The following is a 24146-nucleotide window of genomic DNA, read 5'->3' on the forward strand; positions in this document are numbered from 1 at the left end:
AATTCATTTAACTATTAAGTCAGTCCTCACCATGACACTGTGATTGTCATACCCATTTTACCAGATTGGGGACCTGAGGCACACAGATGTTAAGTAACTTGCCCAAGGTCACCCCTAGAATGTGGAAGGGTCAGGACTTGAACCCAGGCAGTGTGGCTCCAGAGTTCATGCTCTTAACTGCTATGCTTATATTTCATCTTCTCTAGGGTGAGAATAGCAAGAAGAGAAATGAAGCCCCAGGGTCCAGTTCAGAGAAACCTCAACATTTAGTGCTCAGTAAGCATTAGCTTTCTTGTTTCTTCCTTCTTCAGGGGAAATAAGGAAGAGAGGGATCATAACTAGAGATAAGGGAATAGAAGTGGAAAAAGAGCATATTGGGGTTGGCTTAATGGGCAAGAAAAGCTGAGGACCCGAGAGGCACAGGGGCCACTGGCCATCTTGTGGAATGGCTTTCAAACAAACACTTAGACATACCTGAGCACCAGCCCTGAGGGTGTGTTAATACATAGATGTTGGGCCAATACAGTTCCCTGAAAGCCAGTGAGTTGGATGGGTATTTGGGCTTTTAGAGAGCTTCCTCTGTTTAAAACCAGTTTTTTCTTTCTAAAGTACACTTCTGGTTAACTTTAAAGAATGTTTATAATCACTTAAATATATGTTATTATTAAAATATACAATTAGGAGGGTTCTGAATATGTGATATTCATGAGAGCTCAAATAAATAACAAATGTGATAAGTTTAATTTGTGTAAATATAAGGATATATTACCAGCTCGTGATTGATTTTTGGCCCATAATATGGCATCAATACTGAAAGCAGATAAAACTTTATTATCTACATGTGTGTATTTGGATGTTGCTAAAATTTGCACTGTAGCTATTTTTGTAAGCTTTACACACTTTGTAAGATTAGGCTATATTATAATGTCTCTTAAAGCTTATGTTAATGAGATATTTACATTATCATAGAGACTACAAGCCTGTGTGCTTGTTTCCAAATGGGGTAGCATAGGCTTTATAATTTATATGTTTAATCTTAAATTCTTGTTTTGCTAGTTCATCTTTTACCATCAGATTATACTTTGCCCAAACCATTGGAACATTATTCTTCCAAGCTCAAGAGTCTGCTAGTTTTCTTTAGTTACCATTCTGATGATTACTAGTCATAAAAGTTAGTAAAAATTACACCTCTTTCTAGGTCAAAACCTTTATATTATTGTTTAATCCCATAAAAAGCAGTCCTGTTTCATAGGAAAGATCAGTTCTCCATGGATGATCTTTCATAATTCAAGAATCATTGAGTACGATTAAGTTTAAAAAGTGGAAGAATTAATTTTTAGAGTACATAAATCTACAACTATTGTAACTTTTATTTTTGTTTTGATACTAATTTTCATTTTCTCAGCATTATTACTGTCTCCCCCCCCCCCGAATGCATTTAAGAGCTCATATATCTTCATGTTTTCCTGGCATATTTCCTCATATTTGACTTCCTTTCCAAAGTAACCAATTATCAGGTGTGTTTTTCAGTACTTTCACTACACGTAATTGATTCTTGGATGGCATTTTGTATTTTAATCATAGCAGCAAATGTTAACATAACAGCACGGTCACCAAAACCATTCACAGAAGTTCTGAGTGATTCATTGTACTGACCAAGGATGGAGGTGATTTTATCTTCTAGTTTACAATAGCACCAACTATATCTTAAAACACAGTTTATAAATCACTTGGCCAATAACTTTTGAAAACTTGCCATCTTGACAGATTTTTAATTTGAGAATATTGTTATAATTGAGAAGAGTGAGGCTTTATTCGTATGTTCACGCCAACTCAAATTTGCCTAATATACTACTGCTCTGCATTGCATTTTCCTATTACTTCCTAACAGTAACCACTGCTTTTTGTAGTGCAGCCTTTCAGTGCTGAAAATGTCACACCTCAGAATATTTTCCCCACGTTTTAATACTAATCATAAAGTACTTACATAACTAGCAGAGAGCTACTGTTTTCTACTTATGTTTAAAAGTTTTTTTAAAATAAGACCTGATTCCTCACTCTTCTCATCTTTGATCTTCATGGAAGTTTCATGGGAATCTAGAACTTAAAAGTTAACTCCTGGAATTTGATATGTGAGGAAACTAAAATGGGCCAGGTGAATGGTCTGACATCTCTAGTGAGTTCACTGGGTGAAGTTTGGGATTAAAGTTAAGGTATCTTGGCTTGTTAAGCACATCTGTCAAATTGTAGGTTTCAGATCTACAATCTAAGGCAACTGTCACAGATGCTTTAATGGGAAGATGATCTCATGTGTTCCAAGACCTGATAACTTTTTTAGCAAGAGCACTACTTTGGTGGCTTATGGGGAATTGATCTGATTGTTAAATCCTTATGGTCAACCTGTCAGTCTCCATTTTGTCTTTGCATAACCTTTTTTCGGAAACTACTAAATTCTGAATTGTTTTTGATTGTGTTAGTTGGTTGTTTGGCATTGTTACAAAAAAAAAAAAACAGAATAAAATAGTAAAAAACAGTATCACAGTTTTCTTAATCATTTAAAGGCTAAGCAAAACATTGTGCTACCCAAGGGCAGTTTGCAATTTGGGGAGAATGCATAACCTTGAGAATCCATAACCATAGCCTTGAAACTTTAAATGGCTTATCGATTAATGAACTTGTTAAAATCTCTTGCTTAATAATATGCTGGGCCTGGGTGTATATTGTGTATATATGGATCTTTTTTTTTTTTTCCTCTGGTGAAGAGATGTAGCTTATACATTTTTTTCCATTAGATTTATTAAAGCTTTACAGTTTCACTATGCTTGCTCAGGGGCATTTAATGAGCTAGCATATTATTTCAGGTGTATATTTTATCTAGATACTTGTTCTTTAAAAACTGAATGGAATTTTTTTTTAGTAAGGAGAAAGTTACTTTATGAAAATTGGTAATGTAGGTTACTGTTTGATTTAGAAATATTTGTGTCCATATTATGTGAGGATACGATTTTAGAAGGAAGTTAGAATTTATTGCTTTAAAAACCCATATGTTGGGTAATTGTATTAAGTATTGCCTACTTTAATATATGTATATACATAAATATTTTAAATGTGAACATTTTCTTTGTCTATTTCTTTGTTTAGAGGCCTAATTTTATACTGTTTGGGGGTGGTGATATACATTTTCCAGGTTCTGTTTTTATAATTTCACTTCAAAATAAACCTTTGTCCTTGATTTTTAAATTATTTCTAAGAAGTTTCCTCCTTTATGTCAGTGTACCCTTTTGGTTAAATGTGCTTATTAACATTTTTTAATGCTTAAGCTTCCAATTAGAAGGGCACCAGGGGCATAGAACCCAGGCAATCCACGGGGCCTTGGTTTATCCCAATCATGTGACCTTGGGCCTCATGGGAAAATAAGAGCCATTTTTGCCTCAAAAGGGCTCCTGGATCTTTTTGCTTAATATGTGAAAGTGCTCTGTGAACTGCAACTGATAAACAGTTGTTAGATTTATTCATTATAATTGAGAATTTCTTAATTTTTCCCTAACTGTTGTAAGGTATTATTTTGCTCAATGCCAAATATATGGAGGAGATTCAAATTAACTAAGGTCAACATTACAAGCATTATTACATAGACCACTGTGAATTCTACCTGGGAGCTATATAGTTTCTTCCAATCGTGATGGAATTTTAAAGTAGTCCTACTTCTCACTTTGAGACTTAATGTCTCTATTAATAAATTGAGTGCATTCCTTTTTTCCCTATTGAAAAAACAAATTAAAAGAGTCAAACCTGCCAAGGCTTTTAGTTTGGGGAGCAGAAAGATCTAAAAGGAAAACAGAAAATAGCCATGGAGGCCCCTTGAACAGTGTGAAGTCCTAAGTATTAGTAGTTGTAGCTATACAAGGTCATTACATGCTAGGAATAGAGATAACCAGGTGAAAACCCCTCATTTCACATTTGGTGAAGATGAGACTGAAGCTAAATAAGTCATATAAAATCTAAGGAATATTTCTTCTTAAGAATGACTTTCTTACCATGGAAGGTAAAAAAGAATTCGATTCTTAATTTTTTTTTAAATTTTTATTTGTTTATTTTTTTGCGGTACGCGGGCCTCTCACTGTGGCCCCTCCCGTTGCGGAGCACAGGCTCCGGATGCACAGGCTCCGGATGCACAGGCTCAGCGGCCATGGCTCACGGGCCCAGCCGCTCCGCGGCATGTGGGATCTTCCTGGACCGGGGCACAAACCCGTGTCCCCTGCATCGGCAGGCGGACTCTCAACCACTGCGCCACCAGGGAAGCCCTACCGTTCTTGATACCACTGGTTGAGTGGTTCTGCCAAACTCCCCTCCTGGTGTTCCTAGAGCTCTGAGAGCCTGACACACTATATATATAGTGAGTGAGCCTTCAGTTAATGTCTCATTATTGTCAATATCATGTGTATTTTGTATCACCAGTATCAGTGATGGGAATTCTTTTGTGATGTTGGATCAGAGTCCACATACAGCCTTATTGTAACTCTTATTTTCTGGCTACGCACCATAAATCCTCGCCTAAATTGTAATCATGTCCTGTAATCCATCCCCCCTCCCCCCCATCCCACTTTAATAAACCCTGTGCTGAGAGGGCCACTATTGATCTGCCTTCTCAGATTTCTTACAGTTCATAGACTTTGTGCTATTTGCTTGGGTGCCTAATGTGTTCTCTCATTATTTTATGCACCTAAATCTTCTCTCTCAAAGATTTTATCTTTAAAGGCCCAGATGCTGGCTACTATCGCTTTAATGTCCTCAGTTTCTAGGAAAATGTGTTGTGCATCTAGGAGGCATTTAGGTACTTGTTGGCTTTAAAGCCCTTGATAACACACAGTCTAGGTGTAGAAAGAAGGAAGGGGCCAAGCCTGAGGTATATATGACCGTTTTCTCTTTCCCAAACTGGGTCCTAAAGAATGTCTTTTTACTTATTAGTTTACTATACAGAAACTGGGCTTTGATTTTTTCTAGGTACTGTAGACTAGAAACATGATTTCCTTCAATATATTAATTTTGTTATATCTGTTTTACCTTCACATGATTGGAACCCTTTGAGCAGTTTGGAATGCTTAGATATTGTCTTTAGGTGTATATTCTCTAATTTCTCTCTATATATTCTCTAATTTCTCTCACATGGTGATAGTCATTTAACAGTATATTCTCTAATTTGAGTATATTCTCTAATTTCTCTCACATGGTGATAGTCATTTAACAGTTCAACCCAGTGAGGTGCCAGGCACAATGCTAGAAGATGTAGATATTAAGATGAATTAAACACAAGCTCAGCCTCAAGGCTTCTATTCCTAGCATAGGGAACTGTTTAGGTGCTCTAATAAAAGTGTAATAGCTATGTTGGCAGGACAAGCTTCACAAAATGCCACATTTGAATTCCTTTGACTTTGAAGGATGAATTAGTAGTTTTCAGGCAGGAGCAAAGGCGTAGCATCATTAAAACACTTGGTAGGGACTTCCCTGGTAGCGCAGTGGTTAAGAATCTACCTGCCAATGCAGGGGACGCGGGTTTGATCCCTGGTCCGGGAAGATCCCACATGCCGCAGAGCAAGCAAGCCTGTGCGCCACAACTGCTGAGCCCACGTGCCACAAGGACTGAAGCCCGCGTGTCTAGAGCCCGTGCTCTGCAACAAGAGAAGCCCATGCACCTCAACGGAGAGTAGCCCCCGCTCACCGCAACCAGAGAAAGCCCACATGCGTAGCAATGAAGACCCAACGCAGCCAAAAGCAAAACGAAACAAAACCAAAAAACACTTGTCATTTTAGGGGATCATTGCCCAGTGCAGCCAAGCATGAAGGGTGTGTGGTGGGATTAACTGGAAAAAGGCCAGAATGTGGACTCCATGGTGTGGGCCATGGAAAGTCATGGGACTTTTTAGACAGGGGGAGGAGATGCTTAAGTCTGTACATTTAGAAACTGACTTCCTTCTCCAGGATGGATTGTTGGTGTGGAATAGGGAGACTATTTACTGGTGACTTCATCTTCTGGGAAGAAACTTTTAAACTCTGAATGGACCCTTGAGAACAATTGTTAGTAATATTAGGAAGAGGTTGAGTGTGGAACTTGTCAAGGTTGATTTTAAAACCTTGTCCGGTGGATTTAAGAAGAGTTCTTAACTTCTTTTTATGTCGTTTTGTTACTTGAGCATTAGGGAGGCCAAAACTGTGCAGAATGCTTTAAGTATGGATTAACCTCAATTTAAGAATAAGATGTATTTTTAAATTTTGCAAGTCATTTTGGACTTACAGTATATTTCTCTGTATAAATATTGTTACGAGATGAGGTCATCAAATGCCTACAGATGGGAAGGGTGGCAGCTCTGTCACTGTGGAAAGAAACTGAGGCTTGGAATTAGAACTTCTGGGTCCAGGTTCTTGCTTTTGGGGAAATAACCTCTCAGAGGCCCAGTTTTTCATTTGTAAAATGGGAATAAATACAGGATTGTTGTGAGACTCAAATAAGAGGGCTTGTGAAGGTATTCTGTGAATTAAGTCAAGTACTAGTTATGAAGTACACGCGTGAGGGATTAAATGTAGGGTCGATGGGAAACTGTAGTCCTGGCTGCGGTTGCAGGAGGGTGGCTGGCAGGTTACCAGAGGGGGGCAAGGGGAGAAGCAGCCCACCCTGGCTTCACAGTTCCTGCTCTCCTGCCTTGAGGAGGAGGAAGAGAGAAAGGACAGTGGGTCTCCAACTTTAGCGTGCAGAAGACTCAGCTGAGGAATCTTAGGAAAGCAGATCGCGGGGCTCGACTTCCCAGCAATCCTAACTGGGTGGGTGGGAGGACTTCTGAGTCACCTGCTGGGGCGAGGCGACCTGGGGGAAGGTAGGAGGCTGGGAGAGTTGGTGAGAGAGGTCTGGGGGATCTGGTGCTGGTTGGAGAGGGGATGGGATCTAGGAACCCTTGAGGACTGAGCAGAACAGCGTGGAAGGACCCCCTCCTCCATTTCTTTCCCCGTTCCTCCTGCCCTCTTTACTGCTTGGAAAGCTCTGCGGGCCAGGCAAGATCGAGGGGGGGAAGCAGGGGGTGTCCCCTTCCCACTTTCCGAGCTGTGGCTGGAAGGAGGGGTGTCAGAGGGAGCAGAGCTGGGGCAGGACCTCGGGAACTCCACTGTGCCGGGGTTCCAGACTGAGAATGGCAGGCTTAGGCAGCGGGCTGCGCGTAGGCGAGGGGTCTAATATGCACTGATCGCTGGGACTCTATTTTAGAAAAAAAAAAAAGAAAACTATTATATGCACACGAGTGTGTGTGTGTGTGTGTGTGTGTAGCTATCCATCAATCAAAGTACATTCAACTCTGGTTTATTATGTGGACATGGTTTAGGATTATTTAATTTCCCACCTTAATTATATGCGTTAATTCAGCAAACATTTGAGTCTGGCTATGTGCTCAGCTTCTTGCTAAGTACTGCTGTAGTAAAATTCAGTGAAACATTGTTTGTACCCTCAGGGAATTACATTCTATTTTGTTTAAACAAGATTCTAATAACAGGAGAAGAATAATTTTCAGTGAAGAAGCAGCTCAAATCGCATAAGGCTGAAAATTGATATAATGTGACATATAATCTTGTACAAAATTTCGTTAATCAGAAAGTGGAAGGAGTGGCCAATTTAGTTTCAGAGTATTGGTAATTTGTGTGCTTCTAGCAAAACTTAAGAGCCTTTCAGAATTCTCAGCCACAGGATTGCAATCTTTTGAATTACGTTACAAAGCAAACCTTCTTTCCTTGAACACCTTTTTCTTATAGAATAGTTTTGGATTTTTTTAAAGTTTTCTTTATCTTCTGATTTTTTTAAAAAAATGCTGTATTTACCTCAGTACCTTAGAATGACAAGAATAGCATATGTGTTAAACTGGAAAAATTGGTTATCAATTTTGTGACACTCCCAGAAGACTATACACAGGATTGATAATCACTGGAATACATTTAGAGAAAATCATTTATAATCTTTTCTGTAGGCAAGAAGGCAAGAAAAGCTCTTTAGGGATACTTGAGGAAGTTTTTGTCATTTTGTGTCTTTATGCTTAAATTATGCTCACAAGGCAGTATCTGCTTTACTTGCTGGGGCTTTCATTTTCAAATGACATGCATATAATTTATCTCAATTTTGAATAAATTAAAGTATAACTCTACACTTTTATAAAAAATAATAGCTTCTATAAAACATACTGCCTTTATCAACAGATGAATTGTAACTTTTTTCTTTTATCTTTAAAATAAATAAAGAAAGAGGGAAGGGGAATAAGATACTTAGGGTAAGGAGGCTCTGGCCTTTGTGTCAGCCCCTCCCTCCTCCACAAGAGGCCACACAGCACAGGGGTCTTAGGTTGGAATTCCTGCTTCCAACCTCCCTTTCTCTGTTTATCCACTTTGTTTCTTGGGCAAGTTCCTAAAGTTCTCTGGGAATCAACGTATTATCTGTATACCAGGGAAGGTTGGTACCTAACACATCGGATGGTTGCGAGGATTTATTGAGTTAGTTCAAGTAAAGCACTTAAAAATGCCTGGCAGGTAATAAGAATTCAAATGTTAGCTGCTTTATTACTATTATTAAATTGAAATGAACAAAGGACTTCAAAACATTGGGCAGATTATGAATCGACCCTGGAAACTATGAAAGAGGGTCATTCAAATGCCAAGAAATCCAAGAATTGTCTAGTGCTGCACGGATTGAATTAAAGGAAGGCACCAAAAGGCACTTTGTATCTTCCATCCTTCTGAGAAGTTGTAGTATTCTGAGGAAGTAGAGAGATGATGATCTTGAGAAATCCTATGTATCGCTGCAGAATTGTGAAGGTCAAAGACTAATTTAAAGGCATAATGTGAAATGCATTTCTGTTAAAGTCAGCAGAATACTGGATGCCCTCTTTTACCAGAATTACTTGGTATTATTCTAGAAGTTTATTATTATTGTCAGATGGGAAGAAGAAACTAATAGTAAAATTATAAAACATGAGCAAAGTTATCTTTTTAAAATATTATTTAAAATGGAGAATTGAAGATGATAAACCAAAAAAATAAATAAATAAAAGACTTAATAGTTTAGTAAATGAGCCCAAAAGAAATACATTACAAAATAAATACACTTCAAAAATAAATACATTAACAATATCCAGTAAAGTATAATGAAAACAAAATTTCATGGTTATTAGCAGGAACAAAAAGATGTTAAACTCCCAGGTAAGACTTAGTAAGAAATATGAGTTAACTATTTATCGTGTATTAGCTCTACTGATAGGATTTTTGTCGACGGCAGTTGAAAAGAGAGTTGAATAATTGAAGTTATATATCATGTTTATGGATACTAACATATACATATATATTATAAATATGTAGATTCTTCCCATATTAATTTATGAATGAAATCAAAATTATAAGCTCTAAGGGATTACCAAAGTATAATGTGACAAGTCTTCAGTATAAGGTGGTATTTACATTCTATGATAGAAGAATGATTTATTCAGCAACATGATAGTTAGATCATTGAGAAAATAAAGCCCAGATTATATTATGGTGGTGTGAAGTCTTTAAAGGTAAAAACCAAAAAGGGAGTGGATACTAGATTTGTCAATAAGAAAAAAAAAATCAAAATTTCAAAAGGTCAAAGTACCATGTACAAATAAATGGCAAACCTAGTTAAATATTTGTAGTTTCAATGATCTGGAAAGAGTAAATCTTTTTCTTTTGTAACTATTAGTATCTTCTAGGTAAAATGCATTTTTTAATTTTTAAAAATATAAATACTTCTTTAAAAATAAGACAATAAGATCTGAGCTGTTTGTCTTTCATTTCTAAGAGTACTTTATAGTTCATTTCCTTAGTAGTTATTTAATCAGAAGCCTGCAATACAGTGAATCTTGTGATACAAGGAAACTGAATGGTATTTTCTGGATTCATTTTAATGTGTTCTTTGTACTTGTACAGAAAGCAAACTATGAGACTGGTTTTATTACTAGCTTGTTTTCTCTCTCTTTTCTATTTTCCTTACCCCCCTCCATCTCCTTCCTTCTTCTTTTGTTTTAAATTTGTTTAAAAAATAGTAAAATGTGGGCTTCCCTGGTGGCGCAGTGGTTGAGAGTCCGCCTGCTGATGCAGGGGACATGGATTCATGCCCCGGTCCGGGAAGATCCCACATGCTGGGAAGATCCCACATGCCACGGAGCGGCTAGGCCCGTGAGCCATGGCCGCTGAGCCTGCGCGTCCGCAACGGGAGAGGCCACAACAGCGAGAGGCCCGTGTACCGCAAAAAATAAAAAAAAAGTAAAATGTATTATAGAAATTAAGATATTGCAGCACATATCGAAAGTGATGGTTCCCTCTTTTTGTCCATCCCCAGTCCTGTTCCCTGAGGTCACCATATTTCTTTATTCTGTTGCCTCTCACCATTGGTTCTATTCGCTTTGCAGTTGAGTTTGTGGAACTTTCCATCTGAGGGTTTCTTGTATAGTTGTTGGCAAATAATAGCTCCTCATTTATTTTGTTGAATGAGTGTATGAATGAAAATTGTAGATATATGCTTAATTCTTTTATAATTTAGTCTATTGGTATTTTAAGCAGAGCCCTGGGACTTCTTTTGAAGAGTCCCTATTCTTTGCCCAGTCCCTAAGAGTTCAAGATTTACAGTTCCCAAACTTTACCATGCTTATCTTTGTAATGCTTTTCTGTAGGGTGAAAACATTTTTTAATAATAAAGTAATAATTTACGTTTCTTTTTTCTTGCAGCTGCCTTTGCAGCAGTGTTGCACTGGTAAGATTGTTTTTCTCCTATGGTATATTTTATGCAGATGTTTATAGCCTACCAAACTATTTCTCATATATATATGAATAATTTCAGTTTAAGGATGAATGTATATTATTACATGCAGCACACTAGTCTGAAAATGTAGTTTAATTCATAAATCAGAGCCAGAATAATGCAATTTTTTAATAAAAAAGATCTATTATTAAAGAGGTTATATTTGAGACTCTCCTTCCCTTAACATTAATATAGTGTTCATGTTGAGAGGAAGATTCATTCTTTTAATTTTCTGGATAGAAAGAAATATGAATTTCATAAATCAGACGTTTCTGAAATGGTAACCCAATGACATTTATAGTTTAATCTATAATTTTATTTTACTTGGCTTAAAACGTCATTATTCTGGTTCATTCTAATTTTAAAATCTAATTTGAATTAGCTTTTAAAATTCTTATAGAGAGAAAGTTTAGTAGAAATGTAAGATATACTGAGTGGAAAAACAAATATGCATACCATTGTGTTTGAGTTTTATCACAAAATGAGTTGCAAATATATAGATTTTTTGTTTTTTGCTTTTAGAGTTTCTTTTAAAATTATACTTAGTATAAGTTTCAACACTGTTGCTTTGTTACTCTTTTGTTTTACAGGAGCCATATCACACACCTCTTTGAAAATGATCGTCATTTTTCTCACCTCTCAACATTGGAAAGGGAGATGGCTTTTCGCACTGAAATGGTTAGTTTTCATGTAATATTTTATTATAGTAGTTTAGTAATCTAAACATTTTAAGCTTTTCATCCTGGAAGTTTTCAAAGATGTTCCAAAGTAGGAAGAGTAGACAACTCCCCCTACCCATTCTCCCAGCTTCAACAACTGAGGACACATACCCATTTTTCTGTCATCTACATCTTCACACACCCATCTCTTTTTAAAGGAAACCTCAGATATCGTTTCATCTGTAAATATTTTTCATATGTGTCTCAAAACAAAGGACTTTTTTTTGTTAACTACAGTATCATTGTCATACTTGAAAATAATGAAGAGCAATTACTTAATGTCATCAAAGATCAACCAGTGTTTAAATTACCTGGGGGAATGGGCGTTTAATAACCATAATTCCTCTGTAGAGAAGAACTTTCCCACAATACTTATTTGGTTTGTTTCTCTGAGGTACACTTCACAGGAAAGACAGGAAAATGCTTGATTCTTTCTTTTTATTACAACTTTTCAGAAAAATGAGTTGGTTCCCTAGCATCTTCTAGTGGTGACCAATGGAGTTCTGTTGGTACTCCTTTTGGAGTACCATTATGGCCTGATAGATTTTAACATATTTTTTAAACTTACCTGTCTTTAGCTGGTGAGAGCCCTTGCAGTTCTCTCTGTCTCCTTGACATGACCTCACTAGTATTCTGTAGCTTCCTTACTTGCTGGTACTACAAGACATTTCCTCTCCAGACCTGGAATCATCCAGTTTTCCAAGGAGCCCTGATTCCTTTCAGTAGCACATGGTATTTAGAGACCACAATTTTGGTTCTAGAGGTGCTCACTGATAATACTTTATATTAGATTGGCCATTGTGTCTAGGCCTTTTTAGTAAACAGAATTAGGAAACAGTTTTTTAAAAGGAGAAAATAAATTATTGATTTATATTTCTAAATTCAAATTTAGTTTTAGGTGGTTTTTACTTTTTTGATATTAAATTTGTATCTTTTCTGTTAGCTTGAGAATCTTGGTTTCAAATTACTTATACTTGAGGAATAAAAGTATCAAAGATATTATTCAAAATGATTACTGAAAATAATTTAAAACTTTCTTGCAGCTCTTTTTGACTTTAGGATATATTCCATTAGGGGTGTACAGTAAAATTACTATTGATATGTCTTAAAGTTGTTTGAAATCCTCTCCCAACTAGATAAATAATTAATTCTTCTTCTTTTTTTTTTTTTTTTTTTTTGCTATTTAGGCATGTAAAATATTTTGTTTTTAAATTTTAATTATATAAGATATTCACATGGTTCCAAAATCAAACCTACAAGGTAGGTTGTAGTTTCCTGGGGCTCTCATAACAAAGTACAATAAACTAGGTGCCTTAAAAGAGCAGAAGTTTATTCTCTCATGGTTCTGGAGGCTAGAAGTCTGAAATCAAGGTGCTGGCTGTCCCATGTTTTCTCTGAGACTCCTTCCTAGCTTCTCATGGTTCTGGCAATCCTTGGCTTGCATTGGAGGTACAATCACTCCAATCTCTGCCTCTGTCTTCATGCAGTTTTCCGTTATACCTCTGTGTTTAAATTTCCCTGCTGTTATAAGGATATCAGTTATTTTGCATTTGGAGTCCACCTAATCCAGTATTACCTCATTTTATTTTGATTACATTTGCAAGGAGCCTATTCCACATAGGTCACATTCACAGGTTTTAGTGGACATGAAATATTGGGGGACATTATTCAACCTAGTACAGTAGGAAGTATTTAAAAAAACAGTGATATGAGAGCTAAATACCATGGTATCAAGAACCATTCTTTTCCTTTTCTGGGTAGGCAAATCACTTTGATATTTATAAACCTTAAGGTGAGTTTAGAGTTTGATAGCTAATGGTACTGGCTACCAGGGGAGCTCTAGACAAAACTGTATAGCAGATGGAATTGGTTCATCTGTTTTGCCCTATGCTGCCACTTCTGCTCCCTCATAAGGCTTCTAGTACTTGCTTGTTTTTTGTCCCATGTAGTATTCCAACCTTGATATCTTTCATAATTAGCATGTCAAAGTAAAAAATTATTTTCCTCAAAATGGGAGTACTACCACTGTCCCTCTCTTCCACCCTCAGAGCCCTGGTCCTGCAGGGTACTTACCTTATGCTGAGCTGAGAAGAAGGAAAATAGTCTGTAAAACTAGCTGGCATCTGAATGTAACTTACATGTAATACATCAGTGTGTAGCCTTCCTAATATATTTGTATTTTTACATATAACTCTGGAGGAAAGGTGGCTGATAGCACCATTTTGAGGATTCAAATAAGCATTTAGGGGGAAATGTTTTTGGCTGAGGATGATTGCGTTGGTTCATGGTAAACTTAGGTTCCATAGTAAACTCATCCTGTTCGTAAGATAGCCTTTACTAACACTTCAGTTAGTATGGGTTATAGGGGTTTCTTAAATGAAGCGTGCTGTCTGAGTTATATTACTTTTTATTCTTTTTTAAAAATTTTTTTGCGGTACGCGGGCCTCTCACTGTTGTGGCCTCTCCCATTGCGGAGCACAGGCTCCGGACGCGCAGGCTCAGCGGCCATGGCTCATGGGCCCAGCCGCTCCGCGGCATGTGGGATCTTCCCGGACCGGGGCACAAACCCGTGTCCCCTGCATCGGCAGGTGGACTCTCAACCAGTGCGCCACCAGGGAAGCCCTATATTACTTTTTAAATGTTGAAACTATTTTTGAAGCTATTTTGAGATCAATTGTTTCAATTAAGACAAGGTTATACTAAGATATGTAAGTTTTTGCAACCTGAGCATTTATTAGTGATCAGAAACCTATGAAATTAATTGTAGCTGTTACTTTCTTGATTGCTTTATTTTTCAAAAGCAGTATGTTTAAGTTTTTTTTTTAACCTAATAAGAGGCATAGTGATTATGTCCTTTTAATCATAACATGTGCTTGTTTCAGGGACTGTATTATTCCTACTTTAAGACTATTGTGGAAGCACCCTCGTTTTTGGATGGAGTATGGATGATTATGAATGATAAGCTGACTGAATATCCCCTTGTTATTAATACATTAAAAAGGTTCAATCTTTACCCTGAGGTAAGATACTTTTTCAATTGTGATTTTTTTTTTTTTACTTTTTAAAGTATTACTTATATTAAATGCTGATTCTAAATCTAAGATGTAGTTCAGTATATTAAATTTTCTTTTTTTTTTTTAAAGAAAACGTGTATCTTTTCTTGGAAAGGAATATGGAAAAAAGATCATTATTAATTTTGGGGGTCTTTAACTGATTTTATGGGAATGATTAGTATGATTGCATGGTTTACAAAGTATGAAAACTGTCTAGATTTGGTATGTTTATAGGGATTATAGCAGAGGAGCGCCATTCCTTGTACATGTCATTTGCCAAATAATGTTTCTTCCTTATCTGGGATTCTTCATTTAATTGAATGTACTTTTCCCCTGTGGGAGTGGAAGAAAGGACCTGAGATAGGAAGGCAGTGATATCAGTAACCTTTGGCCTCTCCTTCACCATCCCTCCTTCATTTGATGCATCCCTAAGCATTCTCCAGGACCAACCTGAGATGTAACTTCCTCAGTGACTCCTCCTTGAGGTTCTCCTGTTAGGCGTACGTCCCCTGGGCTCCCCCTTCTTAGCGTGCTGATGCTTCTAGAAGGCATGCTGCCTGATGCCAGGGCCATGGTCTCTGTGGGATCTCAAGCCCGGGCTCAGTACCAGCACGAAGCAGGGCTTTTGGTCATTTCGCATTGAGTGAGTGGAGTCCAACTTCCAGATCAACTGAGTTAGCCTGATTGATTAGTAAGGCAATAGAGATAGAGGAGATAGAGACCAATAAATAATCACCAAAGTACTTATTGAGTACTTTCTATAACCATGTACACATTTACTTTTACAGCAATGGGATCACACAACACATTAACATTTTTTATAAGTGCTTTTTGTCTTTTAAGAATATATATATATATATTTTTTGCGGTACACGGGCCTCTCACTGTTGTGGCCTCTCCCGTTGCGGAGAACAGGCTCCGGACGCGCAGGCTCAGCGGCCATGGCCCACGGGCCCAGCCGCTCCGCGGCATGTGGGATCTTCCCAGACCGGGGCACGAACCCGTGTCCCCTGCATCGGCAGGCGGACTCTCAACCACTGCGCCACCAGGGAAGCCCTGTCTTTTAAGAATATTTAAAACCATCTTCCTAAGTCATCTTTTCTTCAACAGCATCATGTTTTATGGCTGTATATACAATCTACCATTGTTTATTTAGTCCATCTTTTATGAAAACTTGGGTTGTTTTCAACTTTTAAAAGATCTAAAGCTGCAATAAGCATCCTTGAAGCGAAATCTTTACATACATTCTTATGTTTTTTTAAACTATGAATATGTTGATGTGGAACTATTTAGTTCAACAGAATATATGCTTTAATGATTTTGGTACATGTTGCCAAAATGCTTTCTAGATAGGTTATATTCCCACTAGCAGTTTTTCTGAAAATGCTTGTTTCCCTGCATCCTTGCTAATTTAATAGGCTGAAAAAAGTTAAGATCACATGAAGTATTTTGTTCATTGCTGTATATATGTGTGTGTATGTATATTTTATTCAATGCTATATCTTAAAATGCATTTTCACTTTTAAAAATAATTGCTTATTCATGCCCTTTGTCTATGTTTTTATTGATATTTTATAAGCGCTCATTTATTATATGCAGGATGTTAATACTATACTATATGATAAGATATTTTCTCCAGCTTTTTGTTGCCTTTTAGTTTTGTACAGTATGACGAGAATGTATTTTTTCTGTTCAGAGATATCTGTGAAGCTTTTAGATTTATGGTTTTTAGTCATTCATATGTAAAAAATCTTCATTCTTAATTGTTATAATTATGTTTTTGAGATTTACATTTTTAATTTATCTGGAATTCGTCTGGATGCTCAGTGTTGGGGTAGGGATCTAACGTTATATGTTTTCAAAGTGGTCTTCTGTGTAACCTAACACTTGGATGAGTGGTCCGTCTTCTCCCTGCTTCTTTATTATATCCAGAATTATTATACATATATGCTTGCATCTGCTTTTGGACTTCGTGTTCAGTGTTACCTTAGGTTGAGGTCCTGGAAAAGAGGAGATGTGCACACAGGAAGTGTATAGGGGAAAGCCCTTGGGGGCAACATCTGAAGGGGGATGAAGGAAGTAGGAGGAGGAAGAGGAGAGCTGAGCTGTGATGCAGTCACAGCAAAGGCCTCAGCCAATCCCCTGGGAAGCTCTGGAACTGGGATGACCCCGCAGAGTTGTCCTACCTGAGGCAAGGGCCCCTGGCCTTTATACCTCCCCCTGTTGAGTAGTTAGACATTGGATGCAGTTGCCCTTGGGAGGGGTATGATCTTCAGTGAATTTACTCTCTTCAGCAGAGGGTAGCTCCCAGAGAGGGACTCAGCTGGGAGCTGTCGGCCACCAACCCTCCCAGCTGCTAGGGGAATGAGTGCCTCAGCCTTGAAGGGGGATCTGGGTGGCACTCCACTGCCTCCACCATGGTTACTTTGATCTGTCTGGCTATTCTTGTGCCAGTATCACACTATTTAATTATGTAAGTAACAAATTTTGTTATCTGTTAGGACATTTTCTTCAGTTATCTCCTTTTTGTCATTTTTCCATATAATGCATCTCAGTAGACACTTGGGATTTTGCTTAGCATTGTGTTATGTTTATGAATTAATTTGAGGAAGAATTCACATCTTGAAAAATTAGATCTATTCAGGAAGACAGATTATCTTTCTGTTTGTTCAACTCTTCCTTTATGCCCCTTAGTCGAGTTTTATAGCTTTTGAAAATTACAGATTTGCATATTTCTTGTTATATTTTATTCTTACCCATGAGAGGCCATGCACTGGTGAAGACTGACCAGTGAAGAATCTACACAGGGGATTGTGAAGGTCCTTTTACTAGATTTAAAGGGACCCAAGTGGATGGTACAGGAAGGGAAAGTTTGATAATTATCAAAAAATCTCAAAAATATTCTAGTAAGGAAACTATTGAGGATAATATTTTTTTCTTATGGTGTCTCTCTTTTTTTAAAAAAATTAGGTAGTCTTAGCCAGCTGGTACAGGATTTATATCAAAATAATGGACTTGATTGGTATTCAAACCAAGATATGTTGGACAGTTACCAGAGGAGAAGGACTCAGCCCTATTGAAAGCTGTGAAGGCAAGTTTCTATGATATTGTCCAGTTGTCTGTTGCAGCATAATAAATTTCCTGCAAACTTAATGGTGTACAGCTTCTGAAAGTAGGGAATTTGGGCAGGGTATAGGATGGTTGGTTGGTTTCCACTATGTCAGAGGACTCTGCTAGACTCAAATGGCTGGGAAGACTGGAATTAACTTGGGGCTACTTCACTTAGAGCCAGAATGTAAGTACCTGCATGGTACTTGTACCTGCAAGGCTGGGCCCAACTGAGACTCAACTGTGACACTTACATGTGCCCTTTTCATGTAACTTGGGCTTTTGTGTAGCATAGTACCTCAGGATAGTTAGGCTTTTCATGTGGTAGCTCAGGGCTCTAAGTTGATACTGCATGGCGTCTTCAATATGGCTTCTGCCATGATCTATTGAAGCAGTCACAAGCCCAGCCAGACTCAGAAGCAGGGGCATAGACCCCGTACCTCTACAGGAGGAGTGTCCGTGAATTTTCAGCCCTGTTTTGAAACCACAGTAGTTACTACTCTGCTCTCATCTATGTTCCACACTAGTGTCATGTGTTCATATGGGAACCAAGGCAACCATTTAATATATATGGCAACCATTTTCAAAATAAGCACATTTTAATGTAAATTGCCAGACACATAATTTATAGTTAGAGCATATTTTTTCTTTATTTTTAAAGGATTGGGAGATCCTGCTTGCTTTTATGTTGCTGTAATTTTTATTTTAAATGGACTAATGATGGCATTATTCTTCATATATGGCACATATTTAAGGTAAGACTATTCATTTTTCATATGTGTTTATAATATTATATACTAGAATAGTAAGAATAGTGGGATAATTGACTTATAGTTCAGTTTTATAACAATGTCATTTCTAATATATCTATTTGTAGATACAAAATTATTTCCCATTTGAATGATTTTACCATTGGCTTAGCTAGCCACATTTAAAATAATTTTAAAGGTTTAAGTAGAGCAGGATGGGGATATTTGATAAATATTAAATATTCATAGGCATTTGTGCATAAGCAGTATATACTGTTTACATAAAATATAAAGGAAAGAACCACTCATTATCAAATGGTGTTAATGACTATTTTGCTGATGTTAAATAGAAATATATTCTATACAGATATTGAATATCTGACCTCATTTACTTCATAGTTGAGCAGCATTTCTAAAACTAAAAGATAGACAAACTTTCTGTGTTTTGTATTTCTGTTTCTTCTTTTTTTTGACCATTCCTTACATTACTTGCTTGAACTATTTTACCTTCAGAGTATCTTTAGAATTTTCTTTTTTACTTCTTACTGATTCTTTGCGGTACAGAAATATAGCGTATGTATGTGATTTTCAATTTGGGTTAATGAGTGTGAATCTGCTATTATCCTGTTATCTTCTTTGCTTTGGAAGTGTGGCATTCTTAGTTTAGTGCCTCAAAGAGTCTATTGCATCCTAGCTCAGTGTTTGAGTGTATAGCAGTTGCTTGATAAATATTTGTCAAATGAGGAAGCTATTAGAAGATCAACTTAAAATATATTTGCATAGAGATTTAAGATACTTAGAGCAAAGTCAGAAATATTAGCATCAAAGAAAGTTCTTTTAATTATGTAATTGGGGGAGACCGAAATGAAAACTCATGATTAAAAGATGATGTGAAAAATTTTGTTTTTGAAACAAGACACACAGAAATAACTTAACCAAAGTATCTGGTCATCAGGAGAGGAGGCTGACTTGAAGGAAAGCAAGGCCAGTGTGCCTTGTCTCATGAGAAGCCAAAGTTAGATGAGTTTGAGGGGATCTATCCATTTTGCTAAGTACTACCCAGCTGTCTTATGGATAGCTTTATTACATTTGGGAAATTAGATTTTAAGTAAGAGAAGTTAAAACATGGAACATGGCATTATTACTAAATTGCTAATCTATAGTTATGCTGTTTTTCAATTGAAAGAATTTCTAAACATTTATTAAAGTAAATATTCAGTATCATTTTCGTATAATGCTTGCTATAACAACTGTTTCAGAGGCTGAAGGCACAATATCTGCGGCAGAGAATATGAGGTTCTAGTTTTGGTTGAGGGATTCTTGGTGGTTTGGGCCCTGGCCTGAGATTTTTTAGTCCGCAGACAGCAGTATGCTCCCTACATGTTCGTTTGTTCAGTCAGCACATAAAGTGCATACCAAGTGGTCTCTTTTTGAGACTGCATGTTTGGGTTCTGAGAGCATGGTGGTGGGGTGAGGTGAGAGATGGCAGTGGTGGTAGGCGTGTGTCAGTAGAAGATAGACAGCAAGGATAAAGTGCTTACAGTTCTGGAGGCAGGAGAAATTTGTTCTGTGTGAGCAGTCGATTTAGCTCCGCCTTGGAGGGTCAGAGCATTTTGGATAGGTGGAGGAGAAAAGAATCCCAGGGGCGAGCAAAGGTGGAAAATCTGGGATATGGAGGGGTTACAAGCAGATCAGTTTTACTGGGACGCAGATGATTGAGGAGGCGTTGTGGAAGATGAAGATTGGGGAAATGAGTTGGGCTGGTTGATGAATGACCTTAATGTCAGGCTGGTTTGAAACCACTTCCAAAGCAAGTGAAGGAAATCAGAAATTTGACCAATAGAGGGACAGGATTCAAGCTGAGCTATGATCTCATGTGACCCTTGACACCCACCTGCCCCCAAAGTCAGCCAGTGACTACTTCAGCACAGAGTCTGTCAAATTGCGGGGCTTTACCTAGGGGATTTTAAAATCAATTTAGTCAGTTAGGCCCAGCAACTTTTTTACATGAAAAAGAACACAAATGTAAAAAATAAAGTATACCATTATAAAATAGGTGTTATTTAGAGAAACTTCTGTTTGTTGCTTATTGTATATATGTGTGTAGATGTACATGTGCTGAGTTGTGGTGTAAAGTCTAATCTCTTATTGTAGTTTTAGGATTAAAAAAAAAAACATCCATAGAACATTCACTGCTTAGGGTAGCAGGAGGGATTGACTTTACCTTAAGAGGATTTGGGTCTTGCCAACTAGCTGTCTCTGGTTCTTCTCCCAGCTCTGAGGGCTGCATCCTGTTTCAGCTTCACCCACTTTACTGCTTTGTGCCCCAGCTGGCTCCTTTGATGTTGTCCGACTCTTGTACCTGGTGGTTTACCCTCTGGAGCTGTGCTTGGATATAGAGACCCCACTAGTGTCACACATTTTCTTTTCCCTAAATAATGTCTTTAGTCCTGTCCAAACACATCCGAAACTCTAGGACCGTCCACCCATCCCCAAATGACACCCGGTTCTTGTGCACTGTGGAGCCACTTGCATTCTCTTGCCTGTTGCACTGCACCCTGGGGGCCCAGGTGTGTAAATTATACTCCAGTAGTGACCCTGGTTTATAGTATGTTGAATCACGTCTTCTGTCACTTTTTCTATCAGTTTTTTTCATTGCATTTTTAAGTGTTCTTGACATGAGTATTTTTAGAGGTGTCCAATGAGAGGTAGTTCTTAATGTTTTCTTCCTTGATTGTTAGGTTTGTCACCCTTCTAATTTTATAAAGTGGGATAACGCTGCAGGCTTCTTAACGTGTAGGTTAAGAATAAAGAGGAGGATATCTTCAACTGAGTTTAGAATCTTTTTTATAAATTGTGTTTCTATTGAGAAATAAAAGTTGATATTTGTTTAGCAGATTAGAAATTTATAGGCAGATTGAGTATGACATTTTAAAATCCAGAAGTATATTTGTTTTTAAACTAAATATATACACACACACACACACACACACACACACACACACACACACACACACACACGTTTTCTGAAGTCAAATAAGCCAGTTTATTTCACCGGAAATGGAAGTAGAAGGGAAAATAGAAAACATAGCCAAATGGTGAAATGGGGCTGGGCTGCCAACCTCTGACTTAAGGAGATGAAGTAAGATGTTTTTGCAAACACAACCTATTTCTCTGATGTACCTTCTTGTCTGGAATTCTCAGGATTTTGGTGTTTCTTTAAAACACCTATTGTTGATTGTTTTCTAAAAGCTGTGTTGTGAAGACATAGTTACAGTTATTTATTTCATAAGATACCCTGGTATTTCTCAGCCACAGACTGACAGTTTCTGGAGGCCAGTTTCTCAAGACCCCGCGTGTGCAAGTCTCTGTTCTACCAGGGGGAGGGAACGTAGGAGAGTAGTTAGTAGGCTGTTACGAAAGTCCCCATTGCTTCTTTTGAGGGGAATTCAATACATTCCTGAGGAGTGGAATCTCTTATTGATAAATGCAAGCTTTTCTTGTTGGACCTGAAGGGCAGATATCATGCAAGTAATATTAATCCTTTCGTTCTTTGTCATTCAGTTTGATTTTAATATTATTCTGGAGTGTGGGATGCTTCTTCACTAGTCCACTGTGCATTGTTAAGTAAGAGTAGATTGGATGGTATGTATAGCTATTAATATTTACCCTGAAGCAGTGGTGTGCTGGTAAATGTTTAATAGCCAACTCTCGGGAAAAAATATACATATACCTAAAATTTATTATAAATTTCATTGATATAAAAGATGTGTACAAATAATAACAGAGTTTCTAAACAGGATTTTTTAGTTCTTTTTGGAAATAGCGCACCAGAAATACTCTGACTAGCTCAAATAAAAGAAGGAGTGTGGTACTGGGATACAGAGGTCTTGTGGTATTAGGGACAGGAAGCAAAGTATTTGGGCCTCATGAAAACTGAAAGTGGGAATTTGAAAGCCCTTTTAACCAAGGAGGCCTGTCCTCTCCATATCAACTCTCTCTCCTTCCCTCCTCCTACTCCACGTGTTTCCTGTCTCTGTTACTTCTGATAGAGGTGTCTGTCTGGGCATGTGTGTGTCCCAGAAGTATGTTTATTTCCCCAGTTAGTTGGTTTCATCCTTTTGCCTTGCTTTGAAATTCAAAGGAAGTCAAAACAAACTTTGTTTTTTGAGGGTGAATATTTCTATTAGTGGAAAATTAATTTAGGACAGAATTAGTCCTGAAAAAGGGATGTCCATTTGAAGATGTGTTTTTGTTTTAAGGCTCATCCCCCTGTTGCTGTTACAGAGTTCATCCCTACTTGCTACCACGTAGTTATTCTTTTTTTTTTTTTTTTTTTCGGTATGTGACCCTCTCACTGTTGTGGCCTCTCCCATTGCGGAGCACAGGCTCCGGACACGCAGGCTCAGCGGCCACGGCTCACGGGCCCAGCCGCTCCACGGCATGTGGGATCTTTCCAGACCGGGGCACGAACCTGTGTCCCCTGCATCGGCAGGCGGACTCTCAACCACTGCGCCACCAGGGAAGCCCACGTAGTTATTCTTTATTTGTCACCATCCTTCAGTCTGTCTTTCTTGGTTCCTTCCCTTCTGCCAAGGAATATGTGCATCTCTTACCTTTCCCTCTCAAAGGACAAAATTGAAGCAAGATTTTTTAATTGGACTACCCATTGGGTATCCTTGTCACCCCCAATCTAATCTTTAAAACTCCTGTTCCTTCCTCTACTGCAGTCTGGTCTCACCAGTGGTGAGGATGTGGTCCCATCCACCTGTACCACCTGCCCCTTTTACAGTGATTACCTGGCAGCCAGCCAAGCCATTCTTTTGTTTGGTTTTAATCTAAGGATGGTAAAATAATGCATAAAACCACTCAAGGTTTTCACGGAGAAGTGCTGTGAACAGCCTATAGGGACTCTGTTCCTGTCTTTTTGTGCTTAATTTTCTCTTTAGTCTCTCACTGATTATGGCTGCCACCATCTTTAGAATTTCTACACCTCTCATAAAAACTGTAGCTGAAGGATGGACAATAATTCCTTTCCCACAATTCTTTTTTAAAAATTAATTAATTAATTAACGGCTGCGTTGGGTCTTCGTTGCTGCAAGCGGGCTTTCTCTAGTTGTGGTGAGTGGGGGCTACTCTTTGTTGTGGTGCGCAGGCTTCTCATTGCGGTGGCTTCTCTTGTTGTGGAGCACGGGCTCTAGGCATGTGGGCTTCAGTAGTTGTGGCACGTGGGCTCAGTAGTTGTGGCACGTGGGCTCAGTAGTTGTGGCTCATGGGCTTAGTTGCTCCGTGGCATGTGGGATCTTCCCGGACCAGGGCTCGAACCCATGTCCCCTGCATTGGCAGGTGGATTCTTAACCACTGTACCACCAGGAAAGTCCCTCCCACAATTCTTAAGGCGAGAAATAGAGAATCATTAAAGCACCTAAGTTTGAGTATGATTTTTAGATCTTGTAATAGAATCTTTGAGCCCTTTTCCATTCACTGTTCTACTGCAGGGTGCCCAGAAAATACCCCTTTTTGATTTTTAGGCTCTTTCAGCATGTAGCTCTCTGTTCTAGATCATCTGAGCAGATCTTCTTTAGAAATCATTGAGCATTGAGTAGAGTTGATGACTCTGAGTCCACTTACACGGTCTGGTAACTCTCCAGGCCCTGCTGCCTACTTGCACACTTGT

At 38.1% G+C, this 24146-nt stretch overlaps 1 protein-coding gene across 5 annotated transcripts in view; it reads left to right on the forward strand.

The window, feature by feature from the left end:
- DPY19L1 (dpy-19 like C-mannosyltransferase 1) overlaps positions 1 to 24146 on the forward strand; it is a 95943-nt gene that overhangs the window by 4384 nt on the left and 67413 nt on the right. For all 5 annotated transcript variants that reach the window (XM_033428298.2, XM_033428294.2, XM_033428295.2 and 2 more), the window contains exons 2-6: positions 10768 to 10792; positions 11431 to 11518; positions 14442 to 14579; positions 17583 to 17703; positions 18382 to 18475. In XM_033428298.2, coding sequence (XP_033284189.1) covers positions 10768 to 10792; positions 11431 to 11518; positions 14442 to 14579; positions 17583 to 17703; positions 18382 to 18475 — 466 coding nt within the window. The remainder of the gene's footprint in view (positions 1 to 10767; positions 10793 to 11430; positions 11519 to 14441; positions 14580 to 17582; positions 17704 to 18381; positions 18476 to 24146) is intronic.

This window comes from Orcinus orca, chromosome 9 (genome assembly GCF_937001465.1).
Source record: "Orcinus orca chromosome 9, mOrcOrc1.1, whole genome shotgun sequence".
Taxonomy (NCBI): Eukaryota; Metazoa; Chordata; class Mammalia; order Artiodactyla; family Delphinidae; genus Orcinus; species Orcinus orca.